Consider the following 13962-nt stretch of genomic DNA (forward strand, 5'->3'; position numbering starts at 1 on the left):
ATAATAAAATGAAAAAAAAAAAAAGTAGATTGAAAATAGTTCGAGTTAACAAAAATTATGCCATCCCCAAGTTAGCATAAATTTAGATTAAAAAAAAAACCCAAGAGTAAAAAATTAAAAATCATTGCCGACTTCTTAAATTTAGACCATGTAAATTATAAACTATAATCTCTTGTATAGTCTAATTCCTTCCCCTAATTCATACATAACTTTTTCATAAGTCAATTTCCTCCTTCTTTCATAAAAGGAAGGTATAATTGAAAATTATTTAAAAAATAAATGACTAAACTAAAACTTTATAAACACAACATACCATTTTTAGATTTTTGTTTCTTAAAAAAAAAAAATCAATCCAAAACACAAGTCTTACCCATGAACTATGTTTCGAAATTATTACCAATTGATTAAGAAATTTTCTAAATCATCAAACAGAAATTGAGATATAAAATAGTGTGGAGATAATTTAGAATGAAAATTTGAACTACTATATTATTTAATATCATTACCATATCGTGAAAAAATTTAATTTTTATTGAAATTTTATAGAAATTGTACTCCAAACTAATTTTGAAAAGCTTAACAAAGTTGAATATACATATATATACATATTAAAGTTATTTTCAAATATAAAAAAATAAATTAAAATATTTATAATTAATAATAAAATATCATAATTTATCGCGATCTAGATAGACGGTAAAATTTTAAGACATGAGTTTTTTCATTTAAAATAATTTCCATATATTTTATAATTCAGCCAAAATGAAAATGAAAAAGAAAAATAATGACAATTTAGCAATTAAATGTACGAACAATTATTTAAATAATAAAAATTTAAAAAAAAAAATAACCAAATTTATATATACTTTACATAACAAACAGAGGAAGCAGAGCTGAGCTTCCTAATATAAACAAACCCACAGAAACAGAGGAAAGTTGGAGGAGAGAGAGAGAGGGGGGAAATCGGAGACGATGGAACCGAAGAAAGTGGGGATAATTGGAGCTGGAATAAGCGGACTAGCGGCCTGCAAATTCACTTTATCCAAAGGATTGATTCCGATAGTATTCGAGGCCAAAGGCGACATTGGCGGCGTTTGGACGGAGACGCTGGAGACGACGGCGTTACAGACGCCGAGAGAGATGTTCCAATTCTCCGATTTCCCTTGGCCGAAATCGGTGACCGAAGAATTTCCGAGATATAATCAAGTTCTAGATTACCTCAGATCTTACGCGGAACATTTCGGATTGTTGAAGCACATCAGATTCAATTCTAGAGTTCTTAGTATCGACTACGAAGGCTGCTCCGATGAGGAGATGGAAGGCTGGACTCTCTGGGGAGGCTCCGGCAAAGCCTTCGCTGAAGGGCGTAAATGGAGGCTCAATGTTGTTGATGAAACTAATGGTGCACTCCAGGTGAGTTTATCATTGCCCTCTCTCTCTCAAGTCTCTGCCTCAACCTGTCCTTCCCATTTTGTTTTTTCATTTGTTTTTTCCAAATCCAAAATATCTTTCTTTGTGTTTTCCCCTTTAATTATTAATCTTTAAATCTTAGATTTTTATTTTTATTTTTATTTTTTTTGAGAGAATACATTTCGTTAATCAGAAGAAATGAGTTGAATCTTTATTTTTAATACCAGAAATGGGTTAAATCTTGGGACTGGGTTAATAAGTTGTTAACATCTAATTTTATATTTAATTACTTCTAAACTTTTAAAAATATCTAATAAATTATTAAATTTTTTATTTTATATAATAAATATATATTATCATTAATTTACTTTAATAAACAAAAATTTATTTGAAAATAAATATATATAAAAAATATCTTAAATTCAAAGTTCTGTTAAATATGTTTTAAAAATTAGAAACCAATTACACAAAATGTTGAAAGTTTAAACTCTATACTCATATTTTGACCTTTTAACATAAAATATTTTCAAATTATGTTTTTTTCCAGAAAGTTTAAACTTATACTCATATTTTGATTGATGGTTGACACATTTAAAAATTTGTTGGCTTTGCAATTTTATGAGCCAATATATATATATATATATATTTGATAGCGGATGGAGACATCTGATTTTTTTCTCGTAATTGTTTTTAATAATTATATTCAATATTTGCTCATAGAAAAATTAAATGAATATTTGAAACATTGAATCAAACATGACGCCCATTTGAATTCAAGTATTTAAAAAGTTATTTAGAACTTTGGTGTATTCTTTTTCCCTTTTAAATTCATTTTATTGCCTTTTTTAAAAAATTGATTTTTTCCATGAAATATTGTTGTGGTATAGGCCTCTTTATCAAATTGAGATATCAACCGTTTTCTGTTTCTCTGTTTTTCCTTTTTTTAAAAAAATTAAAAAACAGATATATGTTTGGTTACTATTTCTATATTTTTTATATAAAAAATAAAAACAAAAATTTCTTTGATAATTATTTCTTGTATTTTTTTTATCATTTAATATAATTTAGTTTTTTAAAATAGAAATTATAGAATATAAATTAAAATACATAAAAAAACAATTATAAATTGAATGAGAACGTATAAATACAGTATAATAAAAACAAGTTAAGATATTATATATCTTTTCAAAATGTAAACAATCCGAATCTTTACTAGCAGATCATTATTAAAAATAAATAAATAAAATAACAAAATTGCCACAATAGGTTGGAAGAAAATGTAATGCCTTGAAGTTGTGAGCATGGATTTATGTCTGGGAAACGTGGAAAAACCAAAGGGAATAATAACAAGTGTTTCCAAACATATTTTTGTGAGTGTTTTTGTTTCAAAAAAAGAGGGAAAAAACAATTTTTACCTTCAAATATGTTGGATTATATAATAATAATAATAATAATATTCTAATTTATTTTCATTTATTTCAGTATATTTCATTGTCTATATTTTTAACGTTTGACTTGAAAATTAGTTTCAATTTGATTATTTCTGGATTTTATATTTATACTCCTAAATTTTACTAATGTTCTTAATTTTTATTAATTAATTTAATAGAATTAAATTAGTTTGGATTATTTTTTGGGGTTTTTAATAAAAATGTAAATCATGGTAAGAGGTGGGGAGAAAATGGACTTAATTTTTAAAAACCAAAAACTAAAAATGAAATGATTACGAAATGATAAGGGTGATATTGACTAATATCATATAACATATAAATATTATATATATATATATATATATGTTAATTTACAAAAATAAATTGAGTTTATAGTATAGAGTATTTAACATTTTCTAATCTTTTTAATATAATTTTGCATTTTTAAATTTTAACTTCAAAATTTATATACGCTAAAAGATAAAAGTATGGCTTTCAAAATTTGAACCGAATCATAAAATTCGAAAAATGTTTCTTCAGACATGGTCCAGATTGGCTACAAGATTTGGTGTTCGTTTTCTCCGCAGGTTTTCAAGAGAATATTTGCTATTAATATAATTTACTAATAATAAAAGAAAAGCTAACAACATAAACTATTAATATATGTGTAATATATATATATATATATGTGTGTGTTAAATTATTTTTATCTCTATATTTTGAAGATTTATTTAATTTTAGTGTTTGTACTTTCAATAAAACTTAAATTTAGCCTTTTAAAGTTATTATTGTCAAAATTATTTAAATAATAATAATATTTTTCAGGTAAAAAAGTACATATGAAAAATATGTTTTCAAAATTTATAGTGAAATGTTAATAGATAAGAAACGATTTTTAAAATAATAAAAAATAAACTAGTAGAAGGGATTGAATTTAAAATTTATTAAAAATACATGGTTTAAAATTGAATACATTTAAAATTACAAGGATGTTATCTTAACTTTTTCTTAGTATATCAATATAATATCATTCTTTTTCTCATTAATTACTTGTATAGAAAATTTTTAAAGAATGTATATCTCCTTTTAATATTGTGTCTTTATAAAGGTATTAGAATATAAATACTTTTGGTTCTTCATTTTGATTTGGTCTTTATACTTTAAAAATATATTTTTTTGATCTTTCTTATACTTTTAGAATATCTAATTCGATCTTGAAAAGAAAATAAAAAGTTCAAAATAATCACTTTTAAAAATTATAGAAATTCAATTATATATTTTTGAAAGTTTACCGAATTAAAATAGACCAAAATGATATAAATATCAAAATAAATAATTTCAAAAGTCGAACAAAAATAATTAGAATCAAGATATGATTTGAAGTAGTATTTAAACCTAAAAAAATTTATTATGTTCGAGATGCTATTTGTTTTTGGGACTAGATAGAAATTGTTGCAAAAGTATCTTCCATATTTGTTTATGAAAAAACAAAAATGGTGGAAGTTGATTACCGTTAGTTGTTGATTGGACTTTTGGATAAGCTAAAACTCAAATTGTTTAAGGTTCCTATCTCAATGTTAGATGTTCAATCAAACGAAATCTTGTCATTTTGTTAATAATATTTTTATAAAGGCTCTTTTCAAATATAGAAAAAATGAACTAAAATATTTACAAAATATAATAAAATTTTAGGATTATGAATAATTGACATTGATAGACTTTTATCGGTATCTATCGGTGACATTGATAGACAATGATCGTATATTATTGATAGTTCTAAAATTTTATTATATCTTGTAAATATTTTCAACAGTTTTACCATTTGAAATAATTTCTCTTTTTATAAACTATTTTATATTATTTGAAAAAAAAATCTTTTTTAGAGAGAAATAAAAAAAAAACATATTAAATGGATTAAACTAGCTATCATTATAATTTAATAAAAAAAGCTTATTAAAATAATAAAAAAAAACTAACCATATAAATTAAATTATTAATTGTTTCTCTTTCTTGATATTTAGTCATAATAAAGGAATAAAAATAATAAAGTTTGTCAATTTTTTTAAAAAAAAATTGAAAAATTAGTGAGATGAAATGTATACTACAAAGAATTCCCACAAACTTAAATATTAGAAACAAAATTCTTATTTAATTCATTTTCAATGATCGAAAATAACATGTACTATTTTTTATACTCTTTATTGTATTTTAAAAAATGAGTTACTTTTTTCTAGTTTCAACGCAAAGTGAGAGATTTAAATGTCTAAATTCAGTATTCAAAATACATATTTTATGTGAGTTGAACTCTGTTCGTAGTGGAAAAAGTGTTAGCTGACATTAGGTGAAGGATTATAAAAGTACTTTATGAAGATAAGTAGTATAACTTTATAAAAATTTTAAATCGTTGTAGAAAATATTTAGAAATTTAAAAAATCAAAAAAGGAAAAAAAAAGTATTTAATTAAATTTTTTTAAAGGGATACATTTATTTTAATACTTTTTTTATATTTTTTGTTTTTCACTTGTAAAATTGGTACACAATTTAACCCGATACATTAAAATTTCATATAAAATTTTAAATTAGTATTAAAATTTTTCAAGTACTTAAACTTTTTTATTTAAACTAATATTTCTACAATAATACTTAAAGGTTTAACCAGTTTTGTTCGTGAAAATTCCAATTAATTAATTAAATGTAAGAAAATAAATTAATGTAATCATAAATTTAAATGAATATTATTTAATATATTGTTATGTTACTTAATTAATCAGTCAATTAAAATAAAATAAAATAAATATTATTTACATTAAACATGAATTAATTAATAGTAATGGTAATGTTGAAAACTAAACAATTTAATCTCCTTATTAATTAAGATAATATAAAATATTGATTACAAATGTATTAGTTAAACTCATAAGTCTAAATAATATATTAATATTTAATTAACTAAAAATAATTTATAACAATAGTAATTGATAAATTGTTTCAAAAAAATATTAATGTATTAATTAATTAATTAAATTGTATTTTTTATGAAAATATTGTCATATTAGACATAAACACAATTTTACATATAATGGATTAGTTCATTTTTAAAACTTTTGAATAGGTTAGAAATTTATCAACACTTTTTAAAGTTTCATTTAATACTATATTCCAATTGATAGTTGTATAAGTTTTTAGAGACCTTTTGAAATTGAAAAGTTTTTAGAAACTAAAATGATCATTTAGATTAAAGGAAAAAAAAAAAATCTTGATTTCTATGCTTTGGATGCACATTTCGATCATTTAAGTTTCAAAACATTATACTTTTACCTTTAAATGTTGAGTTTAATTTCCATTTTATCCTTAAGTTTTAAAATACTACATTTTTTTATTATATTTTAACCTTGAGTGTTGAGTTTTGTTTCAATCTAGTCTATTTTTTTATTTTTACTTTTAACCTCAAATTTTCACTAAACCTATCTTTAGTGTCATTGTTTATTAATTAATTTAAAATAATTAAAAATTAAAAATTTTCACTATTTGTTCATTACTATTCAAATTAATTTTAAAATTTCACTTTATAATTATTTTAATTAAATAAAAGTTAATCCCAAAGACCAAAGTGAGTATTAGTAAAGTTCAAAGATAAAAGTGTAAAATATTGAAACATGGGGATGAAATGAAAACAAAAGTCGAAACTCAAAGGTAAAAATGTAGGCCCATTTGGTAATCATTTGGTTTTTGGTTTCTTGTTTTTTAAAATAGGTCTATAAATACTACTTCTATCTCCAAATTTCTTTCTTTGTTATCTACTTTTTACCAAGCCAAAAATTGAAAACTAGAAAAAGTAACTTTTAAAAGTTTTTTTTTTTTTTTTTGGAATATGACTAAGAATTCAACTATTATACTTAAGAAAGATACAAATCATGATAAGAAATAAGGAGAAAATAAACTTAGTTTTCAAAAATAAAAAACAAAAAACTTGCCAAATGGGCTCGTAATATGTTATAATCTAAAGACTAAATGAAATCAAACTCAAAATTGAGGGATAAATATGTAATATTTTGAAGGCTAAAAACCAAATAAAATTACACCAAAAACCTAGGAGCCAATAATATGTTTACACTCCAATAAAATTAAGGCTAAATTTTAGAGAATATCACTTAACTTTGTACTTTGTTTTAAAAAACTTCTCTAAACTTTAAAAAGTTTTAAATACCTTTAAATCTTTTAAAAAAAAAAAAGTTAAAAAACCCTCCTATCATTATTTAAGAATGAAAATCACAAGAATATTGTTTCAAAAATACAAATTTTCATAAAGGTTTCGATAATACCTCTAAACTTAAAAGAAAAGTTAAAGAAAAATACCATGAGTGTTAATATAGGAATAAAAACCATTAATATATCTTTTTAATACTTCTCAAATCTCTATGTTTGCATCAATATCCTTAATCTTTAAAGAAATAAAAAATAAAAGATAAAAAATAAATAAAAAATAAAAAATGCTCTTAGTGCAAGTCAATTTCTCATTTGAAGTTGTTTGAGAAATAAGCAATTTAAAAATAAAATATTTTTTTAGTCAAGTGTATTAATGCAACCAATTTTGAAAGTAGGGGCTAATGATTTGTAAAGAAAAATTTAAGGCATTAATGAAACTTAGCTTGAGCTCAACAACAATGGCACGAGGATTTGCAGGCAATCGTGGTGGACTTCGTAGTACTCTGCATCGGAAGATTCTGCGACGTTCCAAATATCCCCAAATTCCCTTCCAATGAAGGCCCCGAAGCTTTCAAAGCCGGTAAAGTTCTTCACTCTCTCGAATATTCCGCCATGGATTTCCACACTGCTTCCAATCACATCAAAGACAAACGAGTCACCGTCGTCGGTTTCCAGAAATCTGCTCTCGACATCGCCATGGAATGCGCCAATGCCAATGGTAATTTTCAATTCTCTCTCTTCAAACCCCTCGATTTTCCCTTTTCTCTCATCATCGCTTTCTTCTTCTTCTTCTTCTTCTTCTTCTCTCTAATTTGCAGGCCCTAACAAACCCTGTACTGTGCTCTACAAAACCGAGCATTGGAACCTTCCTAATGACCATCCATGGGGGATCCCTCTGTCTTTTCTCTACATGAACCGATTCGCCGAGCTTCTGATTCACAAACCTGGCGAGGGTTTCTTCCTTTATCTCCTTGCCGTTCTTCTTTCCCCAATTGTAATTAACATCTCTTTCTGTTTCTGTCTGTTCTGAAGTTTTAGGGTTAATTTCTTATTGTGGTTTAATTTTGTTCTTACAGAGATGGTTGTTCTCAAAGATTGTAGAAACCTACGTGATTAAAAAGCATAGATTAGCTAAATACGGGATGGTGCCAAGCCATAGCTTTCTACAGAGCATCAGTGCTTGTTTTATTGCTACATTACCTGAGAAATTCTATGACAAAGTGGATGAAGGAAGCATTGTTCTGAAGAAATCGCAGAGTTTCGGGTTTTGTGAAGAGGGTATCATGATCGAAGGAGAAACCAAACCAATTCACTCTGATTTGGTCATTTTGGCTACTGGATACAGAGGCGATCAAAAGCTTAAACAAATATTTGCTTCCTCTACTTTTCGAGATTACATGACTTTTCACGATTCCATGATTTCCTTGTACAGGTTAGTGTCCTTCTCAAAATCTCCATTTCCCCTTTTAACTTTTGGCTGCTATGAAATTTATCTTAAACCTTAAATTGGGTTCAGTTAGTGAAGTAAGTAGGAATTAGTTTAAGATTACATAACCAATACTAGAAGAAAACAGGATGGTTTCCATTGTAAAACAAATATTACTAGATTTAGAGAGGTGACCAATTTATATCCATCTCATATTAAGTGAAGTAATGACTTAGTACATTGACTTTGTACATTGTCACGTACTCTTTCTTATATATCGAGGTTCAAATCTCCGTATCCCGAATTTATTGTACTAGAAAAGAAAGAGTGAGGTTCAAAACTCGAATTACAAATCCCTTGCAAATTGCTAGTAGGATAAAATCATAATCAAAGAAAAAAGAGTGAAAACATCATTTGATATCTCTTGGTCATTGCATTCAAATCTTATGTATAGACTTTTCAAATGTTGTTATTTAAATAAGTCATCTAAGTCATCTTTTGAATAAATTTGTTAAATAGTGATGTCACTATTTTATGCCTTATTATCTTCATATAACATTCTTGGATGGCCTCGTGAATCATGAGGATTTTAACATGATTTGAAGTAGTAGTTGTTTTAATCTGTTTCAAATACCGCCAAAATATAAAAGTTCTTCTCCAGGGTACATTTAGGGTTGGCTTGAAAGAATCTTAACCATTTTTTAAGTTAGGTGAAAAGTTTGAAATTAAATCAATTAAATTCACTTTTAAACCCCAGGCCGTTTTTAAAACGAGTTCCATAACCGCTTTTAAATTCTAATAGAATCAAATTTCACTTTTTAATAAATTTTCAATTTTATCCTTCAAAATTAAGATTTAATTTATATATTAGGGATAGTTACAAATATAGTAATCAGGCTCAAAGTATTAGCAAAGATAATATAATGTAAAAAGTTACAGATATGATAAAATTTAGATAGTATATTGATATAGACCATATGTAGAAGTCTATCCGTAATAGACTATATCGTTGGTAAGAGTTTATCAACGATAGAAGTCTATCACTAATATTTGTAAAATGTTATATATTTGGTTATTATCGCTAAAAATGCTTCTCATTGTAATTACCCTATTAATTAGTATCTTTCTCACGTAAGCAAAACAAATCTCCTATTTTTTCATATGTTGGATGTGGCTAATTTCTTAAAAATCAAAGGTATTTTCTGAAAAAATGATTGCATGTTGTTAGCTCATCCAATGCTAAAATCTATGCCCTAGCTTGATGGAAAAACAAGCTCCTATTGTAGTTAGGCTAGAGACCCTAGCATTCTCTTTGTAAACTCTATTTTTTATATGCTTTTATTGCATTTGATTAGGCTATGCATTCATCCCAGAATCCCACAGCTAGCTGTGGTTGGATTTACAGAGAACTCTTCAAACTTGTTCACCTCGGAGATCCGGTGTCGATGGTTGGCGGAGTTTATGGATGACACGTTCAAGCTACCGAGCATCAAGGACATGGAGAAAGACATAGTCAACTGGGAGAAGACCTTGAAGCAATACTCAGGGCCTTTCTTTAAGCGAGCTTGCATTGCCATTTTGCATATTTGGTATTGCGATCAGTTGTGTAAGGACATGGGATGGAACCCCAGGAGGAAAAAAGGCTTCTTTGCTGACTTGTTTCTTCCTTATGGCCCTTCAGACTATGCTTCCCCTTGAAGATTAGGAAAGTATATACTTTCTCATTTCTCTATCATATCTAATAAAAGTTGCAGTGCTATTTCCATTGCCCTAATAAAACCAATATTATTTCAAAGCTATTTTCTTTTTTCTTTCCACTTTCTCATGAGCCAAATTAGTTAAGATTAAATAAGATAGATATCATATTTCTGGTTTATCCATTTTAGTTCATAGAATAAAGTTTATTCTATACATGATTAATTGTTATTCGTTACACGAAAATCATGAAAGACCAAAGAAAAAGAACGATAATCCTAATACATGGTTGATATAGTCCAGTTCATTACCCCCAACCTCCAAATCACTTGTGACAGGCTTTCAATATAAATAGCAAATCTTAATATTCCTTTTGGAAAAATAGGAAAACGAATTTTTAAATAAAAAAAATACTAATAAGCAAATGTCTAAAACGCCCATGCACACAAAAAATTAATAGAAAAAATGTCACAATCTATAACAAATCCGAAAAAAGTTAAACCAATGAAAATGCACTTTATTGAAGTATTTTAGAAGTTACTAACAATAAAATATAGATACACAGAAAGAAAAGAACATAAATTAGATTGCTACACAAATAGATTGATCCGGGCACATTGTGAAGGTAGACAACCAAATGATGTATTCCATTAGGCATCCTAAAACTAACAATTGTTTGAGACATGGATATAGGAAGTCTTGGCTCCCTACCTTCTTTTCTTCTGGACTCTCCCTCTCCCATTTTTTTCTTTTCTAATTTAATCTAGGAAGTATGTTGGCCCCATCACTTTTGGCGACCACCGTCGGTCAACTTCATGAAGGAAATGTGAAGTTCCATAGCGGAAGCGAGGATCGGCCTAATTTCCAATTTTTCACAAAATAACGAATTTACAAAATTCAAATAGAAAATTATCATTAATTAAAAAAATTTACAGCATGCATTTAAAGAGGAAAAGGGAGAAGAAATTCATACATACCCTTGATGAATAAAAAACTTCATGAAATCTCCTTCAAATTGATCACAATCAAGAAAAATATAATGACAACCACCACGAAATCTTCCTCTGTTATCTGTAGGGAAAGAGAGTTGCAGGAGGAGTGAATTCTGTGTTTTTAGTATGAGGGAAGAGGAATTCTAGAGAGAGAGGGTTTCTTTTTGCAGGGAGATTTTTTTTTTTGATAAAAAACCAGAGAATTCACTTCTCTTCCTCTTCCACTAAACAAAATCATTGAAGAAGATGAAGACTTCAACAAAATTACAATCACCCCACGTGTAAAAAACTGAGAGAGAATAATGGGGCCTCCCTTTCAACTTCAAAATTAGATTAAGATTAACAAATAATTTAAATTTAAATAATAATAATAATAATAATTATATATATATATAAATAATAACTAACTTATTATATGTATATATATATACTATATGTTATATCAAATATAACACAACCTATAGTTTTTATATTGTATCGAATACAATATAACCTATAGTTTGTTTCTCTTTCAATGATACATGACGGTATTTAATATAATCATATTTATGCTAAATTTAATTATATGAATCTCATCCATATAATTAATATTTGAATTGAAGGAACCAGTGAAGGTCCTTCGCAGAAGTAGGGGATCGGTCCCAAATTCCAATTTTAAAGAATATACAATTTTACAAAAATATAAAACAGAAATATTATGCATTTAATTTAAATTTATAGCATGCATTACGAATTAAGAAAAGGAGATTAGGAAAGATTACTAACCCTTGAAGAGCAATCTTCTTCACGTAATTCCTTCTCCAAAATTACAATGAACAACAACGTACTTGAAATCCTAATTGGCCACCACCAATCACAATCTCATATATTCTCTAGGATGGGAATCCAAGGAGTTGTGTGGACTCTTGGTATTTTGGAAGAGAGGAAAATTGAGAGGAGAATTGGAGAGTGTGAGAGCCAGAAAACTAATTTTTTTTTAGAGAGTTTTTTGTGTTCTCTGTAAAACTCAAGAGGAAGAAGATGACCACAAAAATTGCACTTTCACCCACTCCTGCACGTAGTAGAAAGAAATTAAGGGGGAAGGAGTTATAACTCCCTCCCAAAATTATTTTTCAAAAAATAAAAAATAAAATACAAATTTTTATTTTAATAAAACATTTAATATATATTTATATGATAACCACTTTATCATATAATATATATTAAACTATATGTTATATCAAATATAACATATAACCTATAGTTTAATATTGTATCTAATACAATATAATCTATAGTTTCCATTGTCTCATTAATGCATAATATTTAATATAAATCTCATTTATACTAAATTTAATTATATGAATCCAATTCACATAATTACTATTTGAATCATATTCAAATAAACTTTATATTAGAATGTATCAAATACATTATAGTAACTGTATCATATATAATTAAATTAAATTAATTATAACACATAAAATTAATTCCCTCAATTAATTTGAACAATTCAAACTAATCCAAAATTGATTCTCATTTAATCCTTGTTGAGCTACAGAGGGGACCTCATGGACCTCTAAATTAAAGCTCCAATGGTACTTTAATAATTAATTAAACTTGTTTAGTTAAATTATTTAACATCCATTAATTGTCAGGTATTCCATTAAAGACCGACAGTTGTACTCTTCGCAGTACAGATATATTTTTGTGTCCATTAGACAGAACCAGTTAATAGTGCGATGACTCTTCACAAATTGCTCGTAAATACAGTTAGGACAAAATTACCTTTTTGCCTCTGTAGTTACATCTCACTCTTTAAGTACCATTGATCCCTCTAATGAACAATAAATCATAGTCAAACTATGACCAAACCCCTCTCGGACTAGGAGAGGGTGTGGCATCATATTATTTAAGTCTCGGAATCAGCCCTTAAGGGAGCAATTTATCTATTTTTCCCGATGTTAGAGAAGAAGTAAATTCCATCTTGTGTTGCTGTGTTCCCAATTCCCTAATCAAACGAATCCCCAAAATAGTAGACCTTTGAGTCGACGATCCGACCACTCTCAACCATACAAATCAAAGGACTGCCCTCATAGGTAGGAGTTCACAACTTAGTCATGATTCAAGTCATGTCACCTATGGTTATCGTGGTGAAATGTAAGTTTCAATTATGAACGACATTATATAATGAGACTAGTCATTTCATGGTCCGGTCTTATACAAACGCCTTTGTATTGAATACTCCCGCTCACATATTTCTACATGAATGACCCGGATTAGATTATTTGTAACACTTTACAATAATTGCAACATCTACAATGTGGGTCGTACTCGTAATATCATCAGGATAAGGTATCAAGCCTTATCCATCCACTACAGACCATTTAAGTTATCACTTAAACATACATGCTACTAAATGATAACCTTGGATGTCTGTGAAGGTTCTCTTACTGAGGAGTTCTATGAGCGCATTCGGATTGCTCCAATCTCACAGTGACTGAAATACAACAATATACATTCAACATACAGTTATGCAAACAAATCTAAATTAGCGGCATGCTATGAACAATAAAATAACAAGGGAAAGAGTGTCATACCAGTTAAAGACAATCTTCAAACTTTGGAACTCAAAGCAGCGGAATCCTCCACCCGATCAACCAACGCCCAGCAGCAGCGTCGACAGCAACACGAACAACCGCACGAACACGAACGCCGCAAGGACGACACCAACAGAAAAGAGCCCCGGATATTCTCGGAGTGAGAACCCAAAACGTGGTCTTTGGTGAATTTGGTAGAGGAAGGAGGAAAACTAGACCGTGTA

At 27.5% G+C, this 13962-nt stretch overlaps 1 protein-coding gene across 4 annotated transcripts; it reads left to right on the plus strand.

The window, feature by feature from the left end:
• Window positions 1–848: 848 nt before the first annotated feature.
• On the plus strand, window positions 849–10251 carry LOC120087666 (putative flavin-containing monooxygenase 1). Of its 4 annotated transcripts, none has more exons than XM_039044515.2 (5): window positions 849–1413; window positions 7524–7764; window positions 7865–8040; window positions 8123–8478; window positions 9828–10251. In XM_039044515.2, the coding sequence occupies exons 1-5, from the start codon at window positions 973–975 to the stop codon at window positions 10168–10170; spliced, it is 1557 nt and encodes a 518-aa protein (XP_038900443.1). In that variant the 5' UTR covers window positions 849–972; the 3' UTR covers window positions 10171–10251. The 4 variants fall into 4 exon arrangements, with proteins under 4 accessions (XP_038900443.1, XP_038900444.1, XP_038900445.1 ...); XM_039044516.2 differs by having other exon boundaries at window positions 890–1413; window positions 9846–10251; XM_039044517.2 differs by having other exon boundaries at window positions 890–1413; window positions 9878–10251.
• Window positions 10252–13962: the final 3711 nt, after the last annotated feature.

Source organism: Benincasa hispida, chromosome 10 (genome assembly GCF_027475165.1).
Source record: "Benincasa hispida cultivar pf3 chromosome 10, pf3_genome.v1.1, whole genome shotgun sequence".
NCBI classification, from domain to species: domain Eukaryota; kingdom Viridiplantae; phylum Streptophyta; class Magnoliopsida; order Cucurbitales; family Cucurbitaceae; genus Benincasa; species Benincasa hispida.